At 34.8% G+C, this 27,818-nt stretch overlaps 2 protein-coding genes across 5 annotated transcripts; both read left to right on the forward strand.

Annotated features, from left to right (window-relative positions):
* Positions 1–541: 541 nt before the first annotated feature.
* Positions 542–27,194, forward strand: LOC106150512 (uncharacterized). Of its 4 annotated transcripts, XM_086996987.1 has the most exons (7): positions 542–1,581; positions 2,179–2,243; positions 2,825–2,902; positions 3,696–3,777; positions 4,509–4,590; positions 11,477–11,963; positions 26,156–27,194. In XM_086996987.1, the coding sequence occupies exons 6-7, from the start codon at positions 11,477–11,479 to the stop codon at positions 26,197–26,199; spliced, it is 531 nt and encodes a 176-aa protein (XP_086853113.1). In that variant the 5' UTR covers positions 542–1,581; positions 2,179–2,243; positions 2,825–2,902; positions 3,696–3,777; positions 4,509–4,590; the 3' UTR covers positions 26,200–27,194. The 4 variants fall into 4 exon arrangements, with proteins under 4 accessions (XP_086853113.1, XP_086853112.1, XP_086853114.1 ...); XM_086996986.1 differs by lacking the exon at positions 3,696–3,777; XM_086996988.1 differs by lacking the exon at positions 2,825–2,902.
* Positions 11,984–20,820, forward strand: LOC147759552 (uncharacterized). Its single transcript, XM_086996985.1, has one exon. It carries the CDS (start codon positions 12,023–12,025, stop codon positions 19,997–19,999), a length of 7,977 nt encoding a protein of 2,658 aa, XP_086853111.1. The 5' UTR covers positions 11,984–12,022; the 3' UTR covers positions 20,000–20,820.
* Positions 27,195–27,818: the final 624 nt, after the last annotated feature.

Genomic DNA, 27,818 nt, shown 5'->3' on the forward strand with positions numbered 1-27,818 from the left:
TTTTATATTTACAGAGCTGATGAATATTCATAAAACGCAGGTCAAGTTCGAAAATCAGCATGATCGGGCCATTATAGTAGAAGTTATGCTGTTTTTTCACTTTTCAGCATATATGCAACCCTGTAAACACATTTTAAGGAAAACCGATAGGCCTGTTGTCATGAAACTCACAGGAGTAATCAATCTTACAAAAATGCAGGTCAAGTTCGAAAATCAGCATGATTGGGCCATAATTGTAGAAGTTATGCTGTTTTCTCACTTTTCAACATATATGCAACACTGTATATATATTTTCAAGGAAAACTAATAGGCTTATTGACATGAAACTCACAGGAGAGCTTAATGTTACTAAAGTACAGGTTGAGTTCGAAAGTAAGCTTGATTGGTTCCATTTTGATGCAGTTATGTTTATAAGTGTTGTTTATAAGTGCTTTTACCTCAGGTTCAATTCTTAGGCATGTTTACAGTCTCATTATTGAACCAATAAGATACGTATAAATGTTCTTTTGACAAATTTTTCATCTTTACAATATTGTTAGTTGATTACATAAAAACCTGTGTTAATCTATTGTGTAATTAAGTCTCAAAAATGGAAAAAAAGCAAATTATTGCAGTTTGTCAGATTTAATCATTTACTATGTTCAGAATCTCAAAATGGAGCAAACTGAACATTTAATATTGTTCTATATATACTATCTATGTCTCAACAATTTTCTTGTTTGATCATTAAAAAAGTACAGTAAATTAATTGTTTTATGTAAAAAAAAGTGTTAAAATGGAAATAAACCCATTTCAGTACAGTTCTGTCTTGTTTACATTTCGGTAATTTCAAGGTGTGACTTTGAAGTTTCATAGTCCTGAAAACCTTTGCTAGTCACATTTTCTGAATATTTATGATACTTTGATATTTAATCATTAAAATTTGATAGTCATTATGCAGTTAAGCATTACGCAATATTGCATTAAAAATGAAGAAAACTCTTTTCTAGGCACTGCCACCATAGAAGGAAAACCATGTTACTCACTCTTCTCAAATTTACAGGAAAGAAACATGGGCCTTAAATGCAGCTTCCTTTGGAAAAGCATTTTGTTTAGTTATTTTTTCTGGAAGTTATACTTTTTTGTGAAAAAATGATTTTCGTATATTGGCATTTTGAAGTTATATTGACAGATTCTTAGAAATACAGAAATATAGTTTCTTTGGCACACTCAAGAAATGACTAAGCAGCATTTTGGGTGGTGTGTACATCAGCTGTTGCTTTTTTATTACACTGTGGGTGAACAGGTTAACAGAAAAGCCAGAACTCTGTTAGAAAGATTCTAAGCTCTCAGCAAGAGGTTTCCCACTATCCCCAGTTCATTTGACTAATGAGATGCACTGACCTAGAAATGTGCAACTAGACACTGTTGCTAAGGGTGGAGAGTTTAACAGAAAAGCCAGAACTCCCTTAGGAAGATTCTAAGCTCTCATCAAGAGGTTTCCCACAATCCCCAGTTCATTTGACTAATGAGATGCAGTGACCTAGAAATGTGCAACTAGAGACATTGTTAAGGAGGCCACAGGTTTACAGAAGAAGTTTGGTAAGTTGTAAATTTCAGTTTAATGTTAGTGGTTAAGGGGAGTTATTTATACTGCTATTGAAAACAATTAAGGAGCAAAAATAAAGCAAAAAATCCTAATCGACAGTTGAAAAGATCATACATACATAACATCAGACACTGAAGATGTTCATGTGAAATCTGTATCCTAAAGCTATTTGCAACTGTGCAGTAACTTTTAGAGATGTGCATCAACACTACTCATGAGTAAAGAAAGTTAAGAATAGCTCTGTGAAAAATCTCATTAAATGGTAATGGTGTCTTGCTTGTTTCAATTGATGCCACATTTCTTTATTGAAGAGAATTTGCCTTTCATTGATTCACAGGATTAATGCATTTGCTTTATGGTGTTGAACAGCATGTGTACTTTGCTCCAAAAGGGGGTCAAGGTTATCCTGTGTTACAGTACTAGTAATTGCTAACATTACTGGTGATATTTTAATATACTTGTAGTAACCATAGTTTCTTCTCAACATTGTGGCTGATAAAAATTGAAGGAGTATGTTTGTGATATAAAGAGCATCGATGCTAGATTGAATAATAGTCAGTTGAATTTATATAATTTCATATTTCTTCCAGCTCACAGTTGATGTTAGAAGCAATTCAGTTGAAGCTTCGCAGATTAATTAGTGTGGCAATAGAATGTAAGTATTGTTTGTTTTAAATCATTAACATTTAAGTCTCACGATCATCAAAATACCAGAAATATGCATTTGATGTAGATAGCTACTAGAATTCAAATATATAGAAAAGGCAATACTTTAACATCTAGGCAGATACTAAATTGTAGGAAATATGTGGGTTGGTTATTGAAGCAACAGAATAGATGGACCACTGACAAGCAGATCCGTCCACTAAATATGTTTTACCCCACTTCAAAAGCCATTTCATTAATTCCTTAACGGTCAATATCTTTATATCTTAACTGTCTTTTTTTATTATTGACTCTATTGGTCATATTCTGTTCATTTTACCTCTGTAAAATCTACTGAACAAGCAGGTCCATCCACTATTATATAAGTACCAGCAATGTGCACTTTATGGATTTAAGACTGTAAATAAATATTATTATTATTATTATTATTATTATATGCCATATATTTTTTGAGTAACCATAGTTTCTTCTTAACAAAGTGGAGCTGATGAAAAGTAAAGGAATATGTTTGTATCAGTGCTAGATTAAATAATAGTCAATTTAGTTTATATAATATTCTATTTCTTCCAGTTCCCATTTGAAGTTACTCAGTCAGTTACTCAGTCAGTCAATTGCACCTTGTCCGGATAATTAGTGTGGCAATAGAATGTAAGTATTGTTTTAGATACTTTTCATTTAAGTCTCAGGATCATCTAAGTACCAGCATTGTGCACTTTATATAGATAGCTACTAGCAGCCAAGTACATACCAAGGCAATACTTTTAGATAGGTAGATACTTTATTGTTGGCAATATGTGGGTTGGTTATTGAAGCAACAGAATAGATGGACCACTGACAAGCAGATCTGTCCACTAAATATGTTTTGCCCCACTTCAAAAGCCATGTCATTAATTCCTTAACGGTCTTCTTGCCCCCACACAAGCCACAACTGTAGGGGCCTAATAATTAAACCCGAACACGAGGTTAAATCCGTTTAAGGGCACATGTGGAGGTGGTGAGACCTTCGGGATTCAGTGCTATCACTTTTAAAGTGGGGTCAGCCCTATTTAGTTGGCGGATCTGCTAGTTGGTGGATCATCTTGTTTTGAATGGGACCTACAGTATATATTTATTTACATTGCACCATATATTTCAATATCTTAATATCTTAACTGTCTATTATTATTATTGACTCTATTGGTCATATTCTGTTCATTTTACCTCTGTAAAATCTACTAAACATTTTATAAGGATTTTAGACTGTAAATAAATATTATTATTATTATTATTAATATTATTATTATTATTATTATTATATGCCATACATTTTTGAGTAACCATAGTTTCTTCTCAACAATGTGGAGCTTATGAAAAGTAAAGGAATATGTTTGTGATATAAAGAGCATCAGTGCTAGATTAAATAATAGTCAATTGAGTTTATATAATATTCTATTTCTTCCAGTTCCCAGTTGAAGTTACTCAGTCAGTCAGCTACTCAGTCAGTCAATTGTACCTTGTCTGGATAATTAGTGTGGCAATAGAATGTAAGTATTGTTTTAGATACTTTTCATTTAAGTCTCAGGATTATATAAGTACCAGCATTGTGCACTTTATATAGATAGCTACTAGCAGCCAAGTACATACCAAGGCAATACTTTTAGATAGGTAGATACTTTATTGTTGGCAATATGTGGGTTGGTTATTGAAGCAACATAATAGATGGACCACTGACAAGCAGATCCGTCCACTAAATATGTTTTGCCCTACTTCAAAAGCCATGTCATTAATTCCTTAACAGTCTTCTTGCCCCCACACAAGCCACAACTGTAGGGGCCTAATAATTAAACCCGAACACGAGGTTTAATCTGTTTAAGGGCACATGTGGAGGCGGTGAGACCTTCGGGATTCAGCGCTATCACTTTTAAAGTGGGGTCAGCCCTATTTAGTTGGCGGATCTGCTAGTTGGTGGATCATCTTGTTTTGAATGGAACCTACAGTATATATTTATTTACATTGCACCATATATTTCAATAACTTTATATCTTAACTGTCTATTTTTTAATATTATTATTATTTTTTCATATAAATATTATTATTATTATTATTATTATTATTATTATTATTATTATATGCCATATATTTTTGAGTAACCATAGTTTCTTCTCAACAATGTGGAGCTGAAGAAAAGTAAAGGAATATGTTTGTGATATAAAGAGCATCAGTGCTAGATTAAATAATAGTCAATTGAGTTTATATAATATTCTATTTCTTCCAGTTCCCAGTTGAAGTTACTCAGTTAGTCAGCTACTCAGTCAGTCAATTGTACCTTGTCCGGATAATTAGTGTGGCAATAGAATGTAAGTATTGTTTTAGATACTTTTCATTTAAGTCTCAGGATCTTCTAAGTACCAGCATTGTGCACTTTATATAGATAGCTACTAGCAGCCAAGTACATACCAAGGCAATACCTTTAGACCCCATTTCCAAAGATTAGATCGATCTACTTTAGATTGACCTAACTCTTTGGGGGTTCACGCTAAATAGCTGTCAGCCCAGCGGACACAAAAGTTTATTACCCCCTTACAGCTTGTAGTTGGCGGGACGGACATTTAAGCTGGATTATCTGACAGTAATTTAGTGAGACTCCCTGCAGGGATAGATCATTCTAAAAGCTCTGGGAATACAGCCTTAGATAGGTAGATACTTTATTGTTGGCAATATCTGGGTTGGTTATTGAAGCAACATCAAGCCTTTATGGCAATTTTTATTATTTTAATATAATACTGTTGTATACTTTCCTGAAATCTAAAATGTCAGTATCCACTGATTGGTTTCTCCAAATATGAGAAAAGGCTCAAAAAAGTTTGCACCATTTTTGCTCATGACTGATTGTTCACATTTGAAGGTTGCTTTTGAATACATAATAGACCCTTAATTAGTTCATCTCTCTTAAATGTGCAATTTACAGGTGTTTGGTACAGAAATGATGACCAGATTTGTGTTGGGCTGAATTAACTTGTCACCCAGAGCATCAATGAGCATATTGAACACTGTTGTGTATTAAGAGTATCACCTAGATCCCTACAGAAGGAATGAGTTACTAGTAGCAGCCCTTTTATAAATGAAAATATCCTTTTAATTTAGTGTGCATTTACTTCATAGTATGATTGTTCCATCAATACCACACTTGAGCACGAGACCAGTTATTTTTCCCTATCCATATAAAAAGGTACTGTTTGGTTAATAAATGGATTAAGCTTCCAAGCAGAGACTCCCCAGCATTTATCCAAGTCAGTTAAAGATAACTTATTATGAATATTCCCTTTGAAGATTAATTACAATGTTTACGTTCATCATAAGGGGATCAACAATTTGAATATTTCTTAATGGATGGATCGATGTTAATTTAATAACCCATACAAGTAGCTTTTTGAATGTGACATACAACAGACATATTTGGTAACTGTTCTTCACCTTTTATAACTTCTGTGCAGCAATCTTAGAATTTGTTTTCAACTGGTGTCACTTTATTCTTGTTTACTTTTGACATGTTTCAATGTGCAAATTGTGACTGCTGATTTTATATCTTTTGACTAAAGTAATAAGTACTTACATTTATCAAATGTACCAAGTTCCCTTATCCATGTTTTGTTCTTTAATATACCTGTTTGGGAAGTCGATAGTAATTAGCGTGTAATTTAGTTACCTTGTAAAAAATCCAACTTGGTATTTACAGATGTTCTGTATATAAAGAAGTATTATGTATCATTGTGCACACTTCTTTTTCAGTAGCTGTGGCTTACTAATTTCACATTTCTGACAACTTGATAATAACAAATCAATTCATATTTAAAAAGAGTAGCTTAAAGCAGGTCTGAGCATGTTTGAACATGTTCCAAAAGTCCTATTTTCTTCTGAAGTCTTTTCTTTTTCAATTTAACCTTAATAACTAAACAAACCTCAAATAAAAGTATTTTGTAAGCATACCTGATGCCTTTAATTTACATTTCTGAGCTTTGACATCTTAACCCTCAATCACCTTTCAGGGGCCTCGCAGGCCCGGACCCATGTATCTTTTGCTCTCTCTTCGTTCGCATGAGGTTTTGAGCCTGTTCCTTTCATGTAATCCTCAAGCAACTTATACCCCATCAATGGATAAATAATTAGTTTTGAAATAATTTACAACATATGAAGAAATTAACTTTTCCAAAAGTTAGTCCCATATCCTGGAAACCGGGCCTCTGAGGCCCGGTCGCTTGATAATTTTACTTCCACATGGGATAAATAAGTCCATGTTACCTCAAATAGCTTTGCTATAAAATGTTTTACACAAGCAATATCATGTGTGCTATGACTATCAGTATGGTCAATGAAATCTGCCTGTGAAAGATTCAAGACCTGGAGAAATTATTATTTATGAGTAATCGGTCACCTTGGTCACCTGATATGCAGATATCAGTTTAAATCTATAATTATTACATACCTGATAGACTGTGCTACCTTTGCGAAACTTTCCATTTTGAGAAAAAAAAACGTTTTTCTGCATTTTCCATACACAGTGTATACTCATGCACCCAGGTGGAGGTTAAGGGAGCAAGGGACTGGTGTAACATGAAAATTGACTCCCCCAGTCAGATTTTCATAATGAAAATCTGACTCCCCATGAAAATTTGACTCCCCCACCACAAATGTTCATAAATCTTATTTTATTCGAGTATATGACTGTGATTTTGTAGTATGTAAAATGGAGGATACTTTGGCACTTTTTTTTTAAGTTTGCAGGTGAATATTTTCATGAAAAAAATATGAAAATTAAAAATGTGCACTTAACCGCCCATTGTCTCCCCTTTGAAAAAGCTATTTATTTGATATTGGATGATCATTTCTACATCTTTTCTTTAAATTTACTTTATGAAGATTATTTTGGAAATATTTGAAAGTTTGATGGTAAACTATTGGGTGAAAAAACTAAAAAAAAAAACATGAAAAATAGAAAATTAAAAATGTGCATTTTATCACCCAATAACTCCCCTATGAAAAAGCTATTTATTTGATATTTGATGATCATTCTGACATCTTTTCTATTAGGATACTTTATGAAAAATATATTGGAAATATTTATGATAAAATAGTGAGTGAAAGAATGAAAAATAAATCATGAAAATCTCCATAAAGAAAAGGACCTATTTTATATTCAGTCACCATACCATTGTTTTCTACATAGTTTGCACAGAGATGTACATTTTGTTATTATTTGAAAGTTTGGTGGTGAAAATTTTGGTGAATTTTTTTAAAACAAGTATTCATCTTACTACCTGTAGGTTTTGCACTTCCATGTCAAAATGCTAAATTTTTAACTCAAGAAATTGGCCCCATCGCCTTTTTACTGAATTCTTCTTATATAGCATACCCAGTATTTTACCATTCAAACTTTCAAATATTTCCAATATATTCTTCATTAAGTATCCTTAAAGAAAAGATGTCAGAATGATCATCAAATATCAAATAGATAACCTTTTCATAGGGGAGTCATTGGGTGTTAGAATACAAATCTTTAATTTTTCTTATTTTTCATGTGTTTTTTTATTATTTTTTTCACCCAATTTTTTAACCATCAAACTTTCAAGTACTTTCAATATATTCCTCATAAAGTATCCTCAAAGAAAAGATGTTAAAGGGTTTGCTTCATGCCGTCAGAATGGCCTGAACGGAACATATTCTTCAGAAAACATGCCCAACTAACGATATCTTTATCCAAATACACAAATTAAAAGCTCATTTTGTAAATTTTTGGCTTTAAAAAACGTCCTATTTGCTCGGCCTGGGAGTTAATGAGCTACGTGGTCACGTGGTCCAATGACGACAATCGAGCCACTGGAGAACAGAGCGTGCTTAGTTGTCAAACTGAGCTGCATTGTCTACCTGTAAGATGACTTCTCTGGCTTCTGATAAAAGTTTATACTCATTCAAATCTCTTACCCGAGGGGTCTAAATCCTCGTGAAGCTGTGTAAAACCATTTCCCGTCTAGTCATTTCTTTAACAAGCATTTCATTATGGTTATCCCAAGTTGTATAAAACACTGCATTTGAATGAGTTAAGGGAAATGTTGATTATTGCATATGAGGTCCATGTTATTTGTGAAATTCAATTTATTTTATTAAACCGCTGACACTCCGTCTTGCATACTTTTATTAAACTGAGGTAAACAATGCCCGTTACCTTTACAAGTCCTATCTTAATCATCCATCTACCTGGAACTTCCTTTACCTCTTAATTAGAGGGTTAAATGGCATTCAATTTGTCTTGCTTGTATCGAACGCACTCTCTATCTAAGCTTTACTCCAGTTATCTCAGGTAAAAATCTACCTGTGCGTTAGTTACAAAGCGCAGCTCCCGTAGACCTGGGGGTACTAGATAAAATCTGAACACCAGGTTTATCGAGGAGCTAGAGAAAGAAAGGAAGAATTTTTCCTGCACAACTTCATAGGAATGTTAACACGGACTTGATCCAGCTTAGACCTCCAAACTAACAGGGTGACATGGGCAATTTTCACAAACAAATCATAAAACTATATTTCAGTTAACCGCCTTTAAAATAAATATACCGTTCTGGGTAAATTAAAATAGTTATTAAATCGCAAGAATATTTTTGACTTAAATGATGATTTTATTATTAATGGAAATTAAGCTACTATATGAGATACATTTGCTGTGATTACGCTGTCCTTCATGTTTTGCGTAAGTCTACATTTTGCTGTATGTGCTTGTAATCTTTTTAAATATGTGCGTACAATTTTTGCAGGTCTGGTTACCCCCCTGTTATGTGATGAGAGTATTAATTTGGCAATTAGTTCCTTAGCTTATTTGAATAGAATTGCAGTGTAAAATTTTCAACAAGATGTTGGCGAAATAGCCCATTACTCTTTGTAGGTATTTCCCCCGTCAAAGTTTGTCTAAAATTATCTTTCAATCTTTACTCTTTCAAAGACAGTATAAAGTTACCTGACATATTTTCGTGTAAACTTAATGACAAGCCAAGTGTCTCCAGTTCATTCCGTACTCAATTTTACCCAAGCAAATTTTTTTCTTGAGTAGATCTTTATAGCACGTTGTTATAAGCTTACAAATTTGCAAGTTATAAAATAATCAATCTTTTAAATTCTTTAATATTTCAGATGAAATAATCTTCAGAAACAAATCCTCAAAGCATAAACAAATTAGGATAACGAACCATTTTATTATAGCAGTTCCCATTTTTTCTTTAATATAACGCTCTTTTTCCTGTTTTTCCTCAACACGTTTTCTTCCACGGAAGCTTCAAGATACCCTGAGAGCAATTTCTTTTATTAATGTTCGCGACCGTGTTTGAACTTAATTGTTTAAGTATTGATATTTAACGTCATTTACAAATACCAATAAAATAACCCCATGAAATAAATGAGATATATTGAAAAATATGAAAGCCCACCAAGACGAGTTTCATACCTGTTATTACCTGGCTTGGGAATTGCAGCGGTGCATAATTAACAGGTTTGTTGTAAACGAGCTTTTGGTCAACTACAATGCATTTAAAATGCATCAGCAATCAGTAAGTTTGCCAACTGATGACAGTTAATCTGAAAGACTACCAGCTCTTGATATGATCTAAACCACCTGAGGTGACCATGATCTAGAGCATCGCAACTATTGTCACCGAAGTTAGTAAGTAAGTCACGGAAGACCGTCACAGACAAAGAAAGATTGTCAATGAGAGCTGCAATTTTAGTGAATCCCACGGCAACACACCGAGGCATAACGAAAATTCCTCAACTCCGTTCAACACAACTTTCCTTAACTTCTCCGTCTGTATGCACCTGCAGCTCAGTTGAGTCTCATAGACCTTTATCGTGATTGTCGTCACAGTACCACGTGACCCAGATCTGTTGCTTCATTTTTGCATATTGAGGTGAGGTTTACTAAAACGCTTTTTTTCTACTAATAGATTGTTTTTATAATTTTTAAATGGCGGGGATCGATTAAAACATACCTCTAGTGTATAGATTGAGTGCTGTATCTTCAAAATTCGAGAAATGGATTTTTACATGAACATTGTCCTTTAAAATGGTCATCAAATGTCAAATAAATAGCTTTTTCATAGGGGAGTCCTTGGGTGGTAAAATACAAATCTTTAATTTTTTTTTATTTTTTCATGAAAATTTTCACCTGCAGACTAACAAAAAGTGCCAATGTGTCCTCCATTATGCATACTACAAGATCATAGTTATTTACTCAAATTAAATTATATTTTTGAATGTTTTTTGGGGGGAGTCAGATTTTCATGGTACACCGGGCCTCTGAGGCCCAGTTTCAGGGTTTACGTAGGGTTCCATTTCCTTGTGGTTGAGGGTTAAGACAAATAAAACTACCAGACTCAATATAAACCCGCTCGATGCTGGAAGTAGAAACTGGGTTATTATTATTATTATTATTATTATTTTATTTATTTTTTTTTTATTTTTTTTATTTTTTTTTTATTAAGTGTAGTAGTGTAATCTTTAATGACAATAATATGATGGGCACAGCAAATATTATGCTTTGCAAGGAATCCACTATTAGATTATTCTGAGTCATTTAAAATGGAATAAAACATTGTATCTAAGGCACTGCTCTCATTAAAAATCCAAATTCCAAAAATCCATTGGAGGTATCTAGTAATCATGGTCTGTGTCCTGAATACCCCGTGTTATAATTAACTAGCATTTTGTAAAACAACACCAAAAGGCATATGTGAATACATTCTTCTGTCTATTTTTTCTGCTGTATATAAATGGGACTGATAAATATTAGTAGGTTAGATAAGTAGTCCAAATTAACCATCAGTTTAATGAGATAGTTAAAGGCTCTTTTATGGTTGATGAAGTGATTAATTTGTTTTGTCCATTGGCATGTCAACTTCATTTCTGTTATATAAGTAACTAGTAGAGGTGGATTGCATGTGTTACTGGGGATCCACTCTCCATTGGCGTTTACCTTTAATTACAGAATCAACACATCAGTAAATAATGTTTTTGTTTGATAATGTTTTATTTTCGGTATACTTGTTAGTCTTGGTTGTTTGTTAAGGGCCTCTTAAGCAGTTGCACTCAAAAGAAACTGTTTACAACTCTCTCAGTTTCTATTATAATTTACCCCTTTCAACCATCTTGAATGATATGTATAACTTTTAGCCAATAAATATAATATTTTTTCATATATATTTCTAGATGCCTCGCTTGAAAAAACAAAGCATGGCCCAAAGAAGGGCACATCAGAAGAAAAGTATCGAGAGAGGTCGAAAGAAGGTGCCCAAGGCTGCCACATCTACTATTGTGCCTGCTGCAGCAGGCACGCCCACCTCGGTGGGCTCTGTGAAAAACTGTGAAATTACTGATAGAAGCAGTGAAATTACTGATAGAAGCAGTGAAATTACTGAGAAAAGCAGTGAAATTACTGATATTACTGAGATTACACAAATTACTGAAAAAAACAGTGAAATTACTGAAAAAAACAGTGAAATTACTGAAATCACAGAAAAAAGTGAAAATACTGCAATTACTGAAAACACTGAATTTCCTGAACACACTGAGATTCCAGTTGCTTCAGATGTTACTGTTCATGCAGCTTATACAGATGCTTCAGATGAGACAGATACTACAGTTGACACAGCCTATCCTGTCAGTTTGAGTGCCACTGATGCCCCTGGTCATTCAAGTAAGTTTATAATATATTCAGACCATTTTTCACCATCAGATAAGTCTGTAAAATCTAACATGCCAGTCAACCCAAAGCTCTCAACGGTACCCCACAAATTAAAGAAAAAATCACAACAATCAGTTGTTTTTCCTGAAATTCAAAGAAATCAACCCAATATGGTAACATTAAAAACATCCTTAAAACCTTTGGAAAAAAGTGTTCAATATTCAAAAATGGGTTCAATGAAGAAGGTACCATTAACAAAACACACTGGTAATACCATTACCTCTGATTCTATTTCATCCATTTTTGATAAAACAAATTTGCACAAACCCCATTTGAAAAGACTACATGATGAAATGAAGAGGCAGTTAAAATGGACAGAAGACAAACAACAAAGCAAAATTGACGCAGTGAGTAAAACTCTTTTGGATACCTCACTTACGGGAACCAGTAGCACTGACAGAAATCTTTTGAAAAGAGAGAAAAATAAAATCAGGATGCAACTTCTTAGATCTGATCCTCATTACAGGAAAGCTGAACAAAATGCTCAAAGAATAACACGTTCTCAGTCCCATGTGAAAAGGAAAATTCAAAAACACAGACACTTGAAAAGGTCTGATCCACAGTTCAGGAAGCGCGAACAAGAATCTCAGAGACTAAAACGTTCTCAGGTCGATGAGAAGAACAAAATTTTTAAGTATAATCAGTTGAAAAGGGCTGATCCACAGTATAGGAAAAGTGAACAAGAATCTCAGAGACTAAAACGTTCTCAGGTTGATGAGAAGAGCAAATTTTTTAAGTATAATCAGTTGAAAAGGGCTGATCCACAGTATAGGAAAAGTGAACAAGAATCTCAGAGACTAAAACGTTCTCAGGTCGATGAGAAGAGCAAAATTTTTAAGTATAATCAGTTGAAAAGGGCTGATCCACAGTATAGGAAAAGTGAACAAGAATCCCAGAGACTAAAACGTTCTCAGGTCCATGAGAAGAGCAAAATTTTTAAGTATAATCAGTTGAAAAGGGCTGATCCACAGTATAGGAAAAGTGAACAGAAATCTAAGAGACTTAAACGTTCTCAGGTCGATGAGAAGAGCAAAATTTTTAAGTACAATCAGTTGAAAAGGGCTGATCCACAGTATAGGAAAAGTGAACAAGAATCTCAGAGACTAAAACGTTCTCAGATCGATGAAAAGAGCAAAATTTTTAAGTATAATCAGTTGAAAAGGGCTGATCTACAGTATAGGAAAAGTGAACAAGAATCTCAGAGACTAAAACGTTCTCAGGTCGATGAGAAGAGCAAAATTTTAAAGCACAAACAGTTGAAAAGGTCTGATCCACAGTTCAGGAAGCGCGAACAAGAATCTCAGAGACTAAAACGTTCTCAGGTCGATGAGAAGAGCAAAATTTTTAAGTATAATCAGTTGAAAAGGGCTGATCCACAGTATAGGAAAAGTGAACAAGAATCTCAGAGACTAAAACGTTCTCAGGTCGATGAGAAGAGCAAAATTTTAAAGCACAAACAGTTGAAAAGGGCTGATCCTTATTACAAAGTAACTGAGAGAAGTAAAAAAAGGTTAAAAAGATCTGATCCCGAATTCAGAAAACATGAAAGAAAATCTGATTCAGTAGCTAAACGTAATAAGAGACAGAATATCAATACCGAGCTTCAACAGTTAATACAACAATTCCACAAAAAAGTTGCTGAAGGTTGTACTTACACATGTTGTATATGTCAACAACTTTGGTACAGGCATACTGTGATAAATTCAGAGTCTATCATGAATTTAGAAAATAATGCAGTTAAACATTGCAAAGAAACTGGTGATTTATTTGACAGTAATTGGATATGTTTAACATGCGCTTCTCATTTGAAAAAGAACAAAATTCCTCCATGCGCTATAGTGAATGGCCTGTCGTTTCCAGAAAAACCCAGCTTTTTGGATTTAAAACCTTTAGAGTGGAGGTTAACTAGCCCAAGGTTAGTTTTCATGAAGCTTCTTCAAGCTCCACGTGGAAAACAATACAAATTAGAAGGGAATGTTGTAAATATACCAGCAGATATTACATCCACTGTAACAAAGTTACCAAGAACTGAGGCAGATAGTTGTACAATTAAAGTTCAGCTCAAAAGAAATGTGAAATTTAAAAATTATGCATATGCTCAGAATGTAAGACCTAACAAAGTACTTGAAGCTGCAGCTTGGTTAACTGCAAATGGAAAATTATATCAAGAAAAGGGAATAACTGTAGACACAACCTGGAAATTAGAAGAAAATCCCTGCAGCTCTGATACATTTGAACAAACAAAAAAAGAGCATACAACTATTAATAACTTGAGTGAGGAACAAATACAAAACTTACTGAAAGAATTTGTTTGTGTTGAATGCCCTGCTAATTGTGAAAACATTCAATTTTCTGAAGAAGGGCACCTTATGGATCAGGATGGTGATTTTGCAGATGAATTCTATGTCATTTTAGACAAGCCTTATAAATATGATCCATCTGTTGATGTTCACAAATTTGTGGCTTCTATTCAAAATGAAAGAAAAAGTACTGGTTCTTCAGAACAGCCACACCTTTTAAGTGTACCTGCATTCAAATCACAAGAGAGAGGCAGATCAAAATATCGCAAGAAGATAAATACAATCAGATCTTGTAGTAGAGAACAAATTGAAAAAGTCATTGCTTATAAGCGCCACTATATTCAAAGAAAATATAAGCATTTGAAACTGAGTTATTATGGCTTGTTCAAAAGAAAAAAACAAGGAAGAACATGGTACTCAAGATACTTCAGAACTGTAAAGAAAATTCGACACAGAGTAAGAAATGTTTTACACTTGCAAAAGGAGTTATCATACTTACAGCAAAGACACATATTACCTACATATTGTGAATCTGAAAATGAGGTACAACACCTACGAACTGACAATACTTCATTTCATTTTATGCCTGTAGATGCCTTCTGGCAAGAGAAAATAACTGAGAAACTAAACTTACCATTAAAGCGTCTACACAATTGGCCTGAAACTGGTAATAATATTCTCTTGACAAATCCTAGGCAGTTGAAGAAAGTTATTGGAGATGGAAATTGTTTTTTTCGAAGTTTGTCTTTTGCCATCACTGGTTCTGACATGTTGTATGATAATGATCACATTATACTTAGAAACAACATTGTCAGTCATATGAAGCAGCTTGAGTATGCTTTTGCAAGTAGTATGTTAGGTGATAATGACAGTACCTCAGCAAATTATATAAGACGAACAGGCATGGATAGTGAAAATGTTTGGGGTACTGAAACAGAAATTCTTGCTGCAGCACATCTACTACAAACGGACATCTATGTTTACAGCAAGCCTGGTGACTCTTGGAAATGGTTAAAGTATTCAGCTAACTTTCTTGACCAGAACAATCATTCACATAACACAGCCATTTACCTACAAAATACAAACTCTGATCACTATGATATCGTGCAGAGTGTATGCGACTCATCATTGTCTGCTGATAGCATAAACAAGAACTTGCTGCAAACAAAGCAGGTAACACAAGCTAAATCAGATATAAGTAAATATTTACAGGCAAATGATTTTACAGATTGGGATGAAATTGATGAGGAAGAAATGAAACCGGGTATAAGAGATACAATGTTAACAGGTAGAGACTTCTTAGAAGACACAGAGAGAGAGAAAATTTACTCTTTTGCACCTGGTCAAGAAGGTCATCCACTCAGCATATTTAGAGATGAACACTGTGAGGAACTGGCTTTTCCTGAAATATTTCTTGGTAATGCGCGGCCTGCAAATAAAAACAGACTTGTCCCTGTACACTACAGTGACATTTGCAAGTCAGAATTAAGACGCATTGACAGAAGAGCAGCAATGTGTGTTGACAACATATTTTTTAAAGCAAAAAAACTGCAGATGAAAAGATTGATTGGGTCAGCTTCTCTTGCTGTAAGAAAACATAAAACAAGTGGAAAAAAACTCACTGCAGGAGATTTGAAACAGTCTGGAGCAATTGAGAAACTTTTACATTTTGATGAAGGTTATACATTCTTAAAAGGAGTACGTGGTTCCCCCCCATATTTTGAGAAAGCAAAAAAAGATTTATTTGCAATGATACGTCAGCTAGGAGCAGCAACTTTTTTCTGCAGTTTTTCATCTGCTGAAACAAAATGGAATCATTTACTCAGGACTCTTGGTCAATTAGTAGATAATAAACATTACTCAGAATCAGAGCTAGAACAACTAAGCTGGGATGAAAAATGTCGCTTGATTCAGAGTGATCCCATTACTTGTGCACGACATTTTGATTATCAAGTCCAGTGTTTGATACATCACTTTTTGTGCCACAAAGTAGCACCAATAGGTAAAATACAAGATTTTTTTTACCGTGTAGAATTTCAACACAGAGGTAGTCCACATATTCACATGCTGCTTTGGATAGAAAATGCACCTATTTATGGTGTCAGTTCTAATGAAGATATCATACAATTTGTTGATAGTACAATTTGCTGTAGCAAACCAAATGAAGATGATCCAATGAAAGAACTTGTATCTTATCAGACACACAAACATACAAGGACATGCATAAAGAATTTGAAAAAATCTTGCAGATTCCATTTTCCTCAGCCTCCTATGAAACAAAGTATAATTCTGAAACCCCTTGAAGACACTTCACAGAAGAAAGAATATGCAAAAGTTTGGACACAGATTTATAATATTATAAATGACAAAGATTTCAAAGGTGTCAGTCTAACATTTAAAGAATTTTTAAATAAGGTACAAGTCTCAGAAAAAGATTACATTTTGGCAGTGAGATCTACAATCAAAACTGATACTTTGTTCTTAAAAAGACTTCCCTGTGAAATTTGGATAAACAATTATTCTAGGTCATGTTTACAAGCATGGAGAGCAAATATGGATATTCAGTTTGTTTTAGACATATATGCTTGTGCAACATATATTGTAAATTACATTTCTAAAGGACAAAGAGGCATGTCAGATTTACTTTATCAAGCTTGCAAAGAAGCTAGAGAAGGTAACAGTGACATAAAACAGCAAGTCCGTCACATTGGAAACAAATTTCTTAATAATGTTGAAATTTCTGCTCAAGAAGCTTCCTACATCACTTTACAGTTACCCATGAGAAGAGCATCTCGATCATTTGTATTCATTAACACTACACCCCCTGATGACAGAGTACGATTACTTAAGCCACTGGAAGAAATAAAAGAATTAGAAGATGAATCTGACAATATTGAGTCCAGCAATCTTTTGAAACGTTATAGCAGGCGCCTACCTTCCTTGGACAAAGTTTCCCTTGCAGATTTTGCTGCATATTATGACAACAATTTGAACATTATTGGCGGAGACAAAAAAAGATCTTCTAGAATATTAGATACAGATGGTATGCCATTGGAAAAGCATGACCTTGAAAATTTTGAGGATGATATTCATGATATTCCATGTGAAACAGACATTATTAAACGAAAAAAAGCAAAAATTATTCGCAGTGTTTGGTTCAGTGAGAGTTTATATCCTGAAAAGCATTACCGTGAGCTATTGATGTTGTATATTCCATGGAGAAATGAAGAATCTGACATTTTGCAAAATTTTGAAAGTTATGAACAAAGATGTCAACATTTACAAAATGAAATTTTGGAACAACAGAGACTGTATTCTCCAGCTAAAGATGAATTGCACAGAGCAATGGAAGATCTAAATAACATGGATAGTGAGGATGAAGATTTGTGGGCCACTGTTGCACCAAATACTGAATGTCAAAATGAAGTTGATCAGTGTGAACCTAGTGATGTGGTACAATCTTCTGTTGGTCTGTCCTATGATTTAGCAGAAGATTTGGATATACATGTATCTGCCAAAAGTTGCACTGAAGAAGAAATTGTTAATAAAGAAATACCTGATATCAGTTACTATAAAATGATTAGGAATATGAACAGACAACAGTTAGAGTTTTTCCATCATGTTTTACATTTAATCAAGTCCAATTCTGATCCATTTCACATATTCCTGTCAGGAGGTGCTGGTGTGGGGAAATCATTTGTCACTCGTGCTCTGTATCAGGGTATTTTGAAGTACTTGTCAAGTTTACCTGGTGAAGACTTCCGGACAATAAGAGTTGCTTTGGTTGCTCCTACAGGAAAAGCTGCTTATAATATTGGTGGCCACACAATTCACAGTTTACTGAAAATTCCTGCAAATCAAAGTCTCAAATATAAAAGACTCAGTGCTGATGTGTTAAACAGTTTCAGATACAAACTTGGATCACTTAAAGTTCTCTTTATTGATGAAGTTTCAATGGTTGGGAGTAAAATGTTAAGTTTCATCAATGAACGGTTAAAAGAACTAAAAAACAATGACAGATTATTTGGAGGTGTTAGCATTGTGGCTATAGGTGACCTATTTCAACTGAAGCCTGTGTTTGATAACTGGATATTTGAAAATCCAAACAATGACTATTATCCATTAGCTACTAATTTGTGGCAGAAACATTTTCACATGTATGAACTGACCCAAATCATGCGTCAAAAAGACAGTAAAGAGTTTGCAGAAATTTTAAATAGGCTTAGAGAAGGACATCACACAGACAAAGACATAAAAGTTCTCAGTGAACGTCAACTTGATGAATCAAAAACTAGCCAACAACCATTACTACATGTTTTCCAAACAAATGCACTGGTAGAAAATTTTAATCATGCTAGTTATCAGAATGCGAAAGGAGAAAAATTTCAAATTGCAGCCACTGATACCATCACTGGGCCTGTACCAAAACATTTAGAAAACAACATCAGAAAGCAAATTCCATTGGATCATAAAAAAACCATGAATTTACGAAGGATTCTGCATATTGCAGTTGGGGAAAGAACTGAAGTTGTCCTAAATGTTGACACAGAAGATGGCATTACTAATGGTGCACCAAATGTTGTGAAACTGGTAGATTTAGACAGACAATTAATTTGGGTACAATTTGATGCAGAGGACATTGGCAAAAATGCCAGAAGAATGAACAAACCATTATATAATAGTAACATTTCAAAAACATGGACACCTATCTTTCCTGTTAAAAGACAATTTCACCTGGGAAAAACAGGACAGTATCAAGTCGTAAGAAAACAATTTCCACTCCAGTTGTCTGCTGCAAAAACTATACACAGATGTCAAGGTGACACATTGAAAGAATTAGTTGTAGATCTCAGTGGCAGAAAAAATGAGCACATGCATTATGTTGCACTCAGTCGTGTAGAAAAATTAGAAGGATTGCATATTTTAGAATTAAATGCCAGTAAAATATGCATATCTGACAAAGTTAAACAAGAAATGAAACGTTTAAGGCAAGAAGCACAGCTTGTAAAATCAATATCATTTCTATATGAACAACCAGATGACCACTTCAAAATAATCCATTGGAATTGCTGTTCTCTTCACAAATACATTGATGATATCAGAAAGAATTTTGATGTAGCGAAAGCAGATGTATGTGCTTTCACAGAGACCAGATTTGCAATTAAAGACCTAAATACAAAATACCAGTTAAAAGATAAATATCTTCACAGAAATGATAGTACTCTTCATAGACAGCATGGTACTGCTGTCTACAGTCACCATAGATTTTCAGAGAATTTTCCAAAAAATTACAACTTTTCTGGAATTGAGATTACTGTCACACGATTAGATCAGTTTCCTGGCTTTGTTCTCGTCACAATTTACCGACCTCCTCATGGTAAAATGCAGGTTCTTCTTGAGGCTTTGAGAAATATTCTTGACACTATTGATAAGACAGACAAATGTGTTATTATAGGTGACTTTAATGTCAACTGGCTCCATGAAAACAATGCAAATGCTCTCAGAAAAATGATGTGCCAAGACCTTATGTTTAGACAACATGTCACAACTCCAACTACCATTTATGACTCAGCCTTAGATCTTGTCTTCACAAACTTTGATCATGCAGATCTTAAAATTATAGTTTTGCCCACTTATTTTGGTGATCACTTTCCAGTCTGTCTGTCTTTTCCCAAAAATTGCCTTTAAATTTTTATTACAGATTATAAGACAAATTACTTCCAAATTTCATTTAACCTTATGTACTTCCAACCACATATACAGCTAAACACATGTGCAGAAGTAACATTAACAAAATCTTAACCCTTCTTTAAAAAAAGTTTATTTATTTCTACCTATACATGTGGAAAAATATTGTCACACTCATTTCAGTTTTGAAGAATCAAAATTCAATACAACATGTCCCTCAATACATTTCAAAAGCAGTTAATATGACACATCAACAACCAACAGATTATACCGGACTAAATACGCCCACATTTCCTCTATCAAGTTATACTTATTTACTTTTTACACAAAATAGTAATGAGCACTATTATCAAATTAGCATGTGTAACTCTAAATTCCACATTTCTTCAACTTCATAATATTATAAATTGACAAATAATATTTGTTTACTGAATTATTTCATTAATTTCAATTCTAAGTTACACAATTAGTCATACATTTTCACACATTATTGTGCTCTTCTTTACTTTTATAAAATTATACACGTTATATTGTTAAATATATGTTTATATCTCATATTTTACATAAATGATGAAAGCAAGAACAAAATCATCATATTAAAGACAGTCATAGTTCAAGTTCAAACCATATTCTTGTTTCACTACCAATTTAATGAGTAGATTTGTTTGGTAAAAAAACAGGTTGCTTTCTAAAATCAGCATGATCAGTTGACATTTACAGTAGTTATTATTTTTATATCATTTTTTTTTCACCCATTGACATTTTCAGTGGCTTATATATCCCGTAAAACTGGATCACTTGCTACTTTAATGTTAAATGTCTTTAATGTTGATGATTGTGTTAGTTGAGACCGTGACCTCTGACATTGTGTTCCGTTCCCATGATGCATTGGTAGTAATGGTTAGGTGTTGAATAAAGTTCAGTGTTTATTGAACATGTGAATATTGTGTTGTTCCACATACACACAGTCTGGTCCATACAAAACTGGGACCGAGATCAACATGGTGGCAAGCGGTGGAGAATAGAGCAATCTTCATTGACTGAGTGAGTGATAGATACTGATAATATTCTCTTAAACATAAGAATATTAACTTTGCCGTTCCACGTGGTCTGTCTACTGAGAAAATGGCGACTGGAAGCAACGAGGCCGATCCGGCAGTTCCATTTCTCCACGTTAATACCAATTTGCGTCTCCCGCCAGAGCTTAACTTGCAAACCGGTAACGTACCCGAAAACTTTAAAGCTTGGAAGAGACAGATTGAAATATACTTACTAGCTAGTGGTATAAAGAAAATGGAGAAAGAAATTCAAGTAGCAACCATTATTAACTGTGGCGGTGAATCACTACTCAAAGCATATGATCACTTTGAATGGGGTGATAGCGACCCAAATGACCCAGACGAAGTTCTGAGAAAGATTGAAGAGTACTGCAACCCCCTCATAAATGAAGTGGTAGAATCACACAGATTCTGGACTACTCCGTATGTGGAACCAATTGATCAGTATGTAACTGAGCTGAAAAGCAGAGCAGCTTCATGTAATTTTGGCCAAATGGAGGACCGAATGATAAGGGACAAAATAGTATTCAGTACCAGTGGCAAGCTGCAACAACTGTTATTGAGAGAGGGTGACCTTGATCTCAGGAAATGCATTAAAATCTGTCACTCCTACCAGCAAGCTAATAATCAAGCAAAGCAAATGTCCCAGGCACAGACAAGTGTTAACAAACTCCAGCAAACTAAACCTCCACGGAAGCAAAGGCAAGATAAACCTCTGCAGGCCAAGAACAGTAAGCCACATCAGGTTAAACTCTGTAAATATTGCAACACCAAGCACAATATGAGAAAGGAAGATTGTCCAGCTTGGGGGAAAACCTGCAATGGCTGCAAAGGTAGGAACCATTTCAAAGTAGTGTGTAAAAAGGTGCGTGTCGTCACAGGGGAAGAAACTTGTGCAGAAGAAGATAGTTGGCTCAATTCTGTGAACTCTGTAAATAAGCACAGAAAAACTGATATTCTGACGGCTCAAATGACTGTAAATGACTGTGATGTACATTTCCAATTGGACAGTGGAGCAGATGTGAACATTATCAATCAGAGATATGTCAAAAGATCACAGGCTCATGCATCCTCTATGACTTTACACATGTTTAATGAGTCTACACTCAAACCCCTTGGAGAAGCTGACTTACTAGTACACAACCCAAGGACTGGTGACAGTGAAATGGTGCACTTTGTAGTTGTCTCCAATAAGTTACAGCCTATCCTAGGACTGAACGCTATTCAGAAACTTGGTCTTGTTACTGTGAATAAAGACAAGTTTATTGCCAAAGTAGTGGGATCTAAGCAGAATGCACCCGGTGACCTCGGTGAAGCAACCCTCACACTTGACCCTGACGTGAAACCCAGAGCGTTGCCATGTCGCAAGATTCCAATTGCCCTGAAGGACCGTGTCAAAGCAGAGTTGGATTCTCTAGTAGAGCGACAAATACTGATACCAGTGACTGAGCCTACACCATGGGTTAGTCAGATGGCTATTGTGCAGAAGCCTAATGGAACAATTAGAGTGTGCATTGATCCACAACCTCTTAATACAGCGCTGATGAGAGAGCACTACAGACTGCCAGTATTGGATGACATACTGCCAGAATTGAACAATGCAAAAATATTTTCACAGCTGGACGTTAAAGAGGCGTTTTATCATGTCCGCCTGGACGAGGAGTCAAGCAAATACACGACAATGATAACACCGTATGGTCGCTTTAGGTGGTCCAGACTGCCGTTTGGTCTAAAAGTCTCGAGTGAAATATTTCAAAGGAAATTAGATGAAGCCCTGAGTGACATAGATGGAATATTCTGTGTTGTAGATGATATCATTATCGCGGGACAGGGTGATACAGAAGCAGAAGCTAAAGCAGACAATGAAAAGAAGCTGAGCATACTGAAACAGAGGTGTGCTGAAAGAAACATAGTTCTCAATGAAGAGAAACAGAAAACGGGCCTAACGGAGATCACTTTCCATGGACATAAAATCTCTAAAGATGGAGTAAAGGTTGACGCAGCCAAAGTGAAAGCCATAATTGATATGCCATCACCCACTGATGTGAGCAGTGTCAAGCGTTTGTGTGGCATGGTGCAATACCTATCGCGCTTCTTACCAGACCTCTCAGGCATGATGGAGCCGATCAGGGAGCTTACTAGAAAAGACGTACCATTTCAGTGGACTAAGCAATGTGAAATGGCACTCAACACAGTGAAAGAAAGCCTAACTAAAGCACCATTGCTGGCATATTTCAGTCCTGAGAAGGAAGTTCGACTCCAAGTGGATAGCAGCCAACATGGATTGGGCGCTGTGCTGTTACAAGAAGGCAAGCCAGTGGAGTATGCCTCGAGATCACTTACAGCATCAGAGAGGAAGTGGGCCCAGATTGAGAAGGAAGCACTCGCTATCTTGTATGGTTTAGAGCGTTTTGATCAATATACCTATGGACGGAAGGTGATAATTGAAAACGACCACAAACCATTGGACTCTATCCTACGTAAACCCCTCAGCAGTGCTCCCAAGCGTCTACAAGACATCATGATGAGACTATATCGATATGACTTCGAATTTCACTTTGTAAAGGGAACCTCACTCATCATTGCAGACTGTCTAAGTAGAGCACATTTGATGGATGACCTAGAGCACCGACCTAGAATCATGGACATCAGAGTGAATGAAGAAATCTCTGATGCAAGATTGATTGAAATTCGTGATGCAACCTTAGCTGATGAGGACATGCAAGTTCTTAGTGACCTTATTGAAAATGGTTGGCCAGAGTCAAAAGTGAGTACACCAGATGTGTGTAAGCCATATTATGATATAAGAGACACACTTAGCTTATATGAAGGCATAATTGTTAAAGGGGAAGCTGTAGTCATTCCTAAAACAATGCGTGCAGATATTAAGAAAAGATTGCACAAATCACACTGTGGCTATGACTCAATGATAAGAAGAGCCAGGGGAACAGTATATTGGCCGAGTATGAATGCTGAGATTAAACAGTTGGCTGATAACTGTGAGGCATGTCAAGAAATGAAGCCAAGAACCAGTAAAAACCTTCTTAATCAGCATGACCGAGGAACGAGTGCATGGCAGAAAGTTGGTTTAGATTTGTTTGAAATCAAAGGTAGAAATTACCTTGTGACAGTTGATTATTACAGCAACTTTATAGAAGTAGACTATCTGAGCACTACTACTTCCAATGTGGTTATCGCGATTCTGAAGAAGCATTTTGCGAGATATGGTGTCCCGATCACCTTGGTATCCGATGGTGGGCCGCAGTTTGCGTCAAGTGTGTTTGACCAATTCACGAAGAAATGGGGTATAAGACACATAAAATCAAGCCCACACTACCCAAGAGCAAACGGAAAGGCTGAATCGGCAGTAAAAACTGTAAAACACCTTATGTACAAATGCGTTAAAAACAATGAGGATCAGTTTGAAGCTCTATTAGAACTAAGAAATGTACCAAGACAAGAAACTGGGCTGAGCCCGTACCAAATGGTGTTTGGAAAGCCAGGACGTACATTCTTACCGTCAGTTGCTAAGAAAAGCAAGGATCCTCAAGTGTTAGAAAAGATCAACAAAAGAAACAAATCTGTGAAGAAATACCATGATAAGAGTGCGCGTGACCTGCCCAAGCTCAAAATAGGTCAAAATGTATACTTTGAACAAAAACAAAATCAACAATGGATTTTAGGAAAAGTATTGGACACGTGTGATGAACATAGTTACCAGGTCAAAGCCCAGGATGGAGCTACCTATAGAAGGAATAGAATACACATTCGTCCAACGAAAATTGAACCCTACATTCGTGACAAATCTCCAGCACGTATGACTAACAATGAATTTCCAACTAGTGGAAAACTACAGGACTGTCAGAATCCTATGTATACTCCAAGTGACAATGTTACAAAACAGTGTGAGAATTACCACAGTACTGCTAATACTAATGAACTGACTGAAACAAAAACTGTGGAAACTGCAGATTCTATTAAAACTGGAAAAGAAATTTCACAAACAATAAGACCAAAACGTGAGTGCAGAAAGCCCAATTATCTTAAGGACTATGTAGTTTACAAGTGAAATTGCTGTAAACATGATAAGACATTTTCTAAGGACTGTTTACATGGACTGTAATTTGTTTCAGGAATCACTATGTAGTTTACAAGTGAAATTGCTATAAACATGATAAGACATTTTCTAAGGACTGTTTACATGGACTGTAATTTGTTTCAGGAATCACTGGATTTCTTTGTTCTTGTATGCAAATTTGTGCATTGTTTTCATTGACATTATCAGAACAGTTGTGATTTTCTTGTTCACTTACATTCAAATGTTTGATATTTGAATCTTTAAAGGACAATGTTACTTAAAGTTTAATGTATGTTTACGTGTTCAACGACTGAAAAGGAACACTGGCAGATTGTTTGCAAAAAACTATTATATTCATAGACTTTTCTATTGTGGAATGGAGAACTGTTTATTCTGGAGTTGTATGAAATGCAAGGAAATGCATTGCCATACATGACTGTCAAAGACTGGTTACACTTACATTGACTTTGATCAGTATGGATCTAGATCTGAGCACCAGACAGATCATATTTTTATTGGGAAACAGTATTTGTATTGTGAACTTGTTATATCTCCTCTTAGCTCACTTTGTCCTTTGTAGAGCATATTTTCTTTTATAAAGAAGGGGGGATGTTGATGATTGTGTTAGTTGAGACCGTGACCTCTGACATTGTGTTCCGTTCCCATGATGCATTGGTAGTAATGGTTAGGTGTTGAATAAAGTTCAGTGTTTATTGAACATGTGAATATTGTGTTGTTCCACATACACACAGTCTGGTCCATACAAAACTGGGACCGAGATCAACATTTAATATCAAAACATCAAAGAAAACTTTAACATTATTTGGTGCACTTTTTGCTGTCATGTTTCAGCATTTGTCAGTTTTGCTGGTTTGTTTCCTGTATGGTGTCTGTGTATTTCTCAGCTTTGCTTTCTAATCAGTTTCGGTGTGTTAAACACATTAAAAAATTAAACAAATTGAGCAATGACAAATCTTCATGTGATTTATATGTCATGTTGCATATATTTCTTAATTTCAGAAAGGAAAATACCACCTACTTGGAGAATATTTATGTTCCATTGAAACTTCTTTCCATGGGGTTTATGGAAATAAGACTAGGATAGGATTTCTCTTCTTACTCTTAGAATGAAGACAGAACAAAGAAAGATATATAATTTAATTGACACTGTTGGAGATGTGTCATTTGTGAAGTTGAAATGTTCATTCTTCGCACTCAATAACACTAAAACAAGGAATAATGTCATGTACAGTGTTTAAATAACACTTTTTGTACCTCTGATTCACAAGACTATTTAGAGTAGATTATTCAAGTTTATTCATTTTGTTAAAAATATTTTTTGGCTTGTAAGGCTTGAATGATTTTGATTGTTTTTTATAGAGCATAGCAAAACAGAGTTTCTCCTATCGTTTCTTATTTTGTGAGTACAGTTAATTTGAAATTGAAAGTAAAACAGATGTGTAATAAAAATATTTGTCTTTACTTAGAAATGAACAAAATATTATTTTCCATGGCTATTATAAACCCCTGGTTTTGTTACAGACATGCTGTTCTGGTTCACATATTGGCATTTTCAAGGTGTGACTTTGAAGTTCCACAGGCTTGAAGACCCATGCTAGTCACATTTTCTGAAAATCCATGATACATATATTTTATTATTAAAAATTGATGGTCATTATGCTGTTAACCATTATGTAATATGGCATCAGAATAGAAGAAAACACAATTTTGGGTGCTGCTGCCATGATGACCATTATGGGAAAACCATGTTACTTATGATTGCCAAACTTTCAAAAAAGAAATACAGGACTAAAATGCAGTCTGAGTTGGAAAAGCAGTCTAAGTGACTTCTTTTTCTGGAAGTTATACATTTTCAAAGTGTAAACTTGTCACATATTTTAATTACATTGGTATTACCTGTTGAGGATAATTAAAATTTGATGTTGAATTTGCAGTTTAACATAATGTATTTTTGCATCAGAATTGACAGTAGCCTATTTTGTGCATAGTTATTTCCTGTTTTTTGTCTGTACATTTGACAGCTTTGCTGCCTTGTTTACTGTTCAGATTACATGTTACAAAGAGAATCTATGCATGTCAAATCCCAGACAGTTTGGCTTTAAAACATCCCAATGAACTTATTTTCCAAGTGAAAATTAATTACTGTGGTTACTAGTTCTAAGTAAAATAGTGTACGCTAAATTAAAAATATTTTTCACACTAGACCTACAATTATTATTGTTATCCACATATCAATACATCTACATGATTCCTGTAATAATAAGAGTTGGAGCCAACTGTGTTGGACCTATAACACAGTTTTAACATTGCTTACAAGGCAAAAGTAATATCTGAATTTTCTGATATAAATTTAAAGCTGCAGGCGGACAAAAATAAAATCTCTAAATCACATAAGAGAGTGGTCATGACCATTTAAAACCTAAAAATCTAAACAAACAAAAAAAAAACTAAAAAAAAAAAAAAAACACTTTGGCTTGGTCATGGTGTTTTCCAAACCTCTGAAAAGGACAAAACAATTGGTTATGTTGGTACACTACAAAAATTATGTCAGGGGACAGGGTGTGAATTCTTTAACTACACATTTGTTGTATTACCACTACCAAGCAACGTTCAGTAAAACCTACATGCAATATCCTAACTTGAAACTGTTCAGCTAATATTT

This window comes from Lingula anatina, chromosome 10 (assembly GCF_051362555.1).
Source record: "Lingula anatina isolate TDL-2025a chromosome 10, LinAna3.0, whole genome shotgun sequence".
In the NCBI taxonomy this organism is placed as follows: domain Eukaryota; kingdom Metazoa; phylum Brachiopoda; class Lingulata; order Lingulida; family Lingulidae; genus Lingula; species Lingula anatina.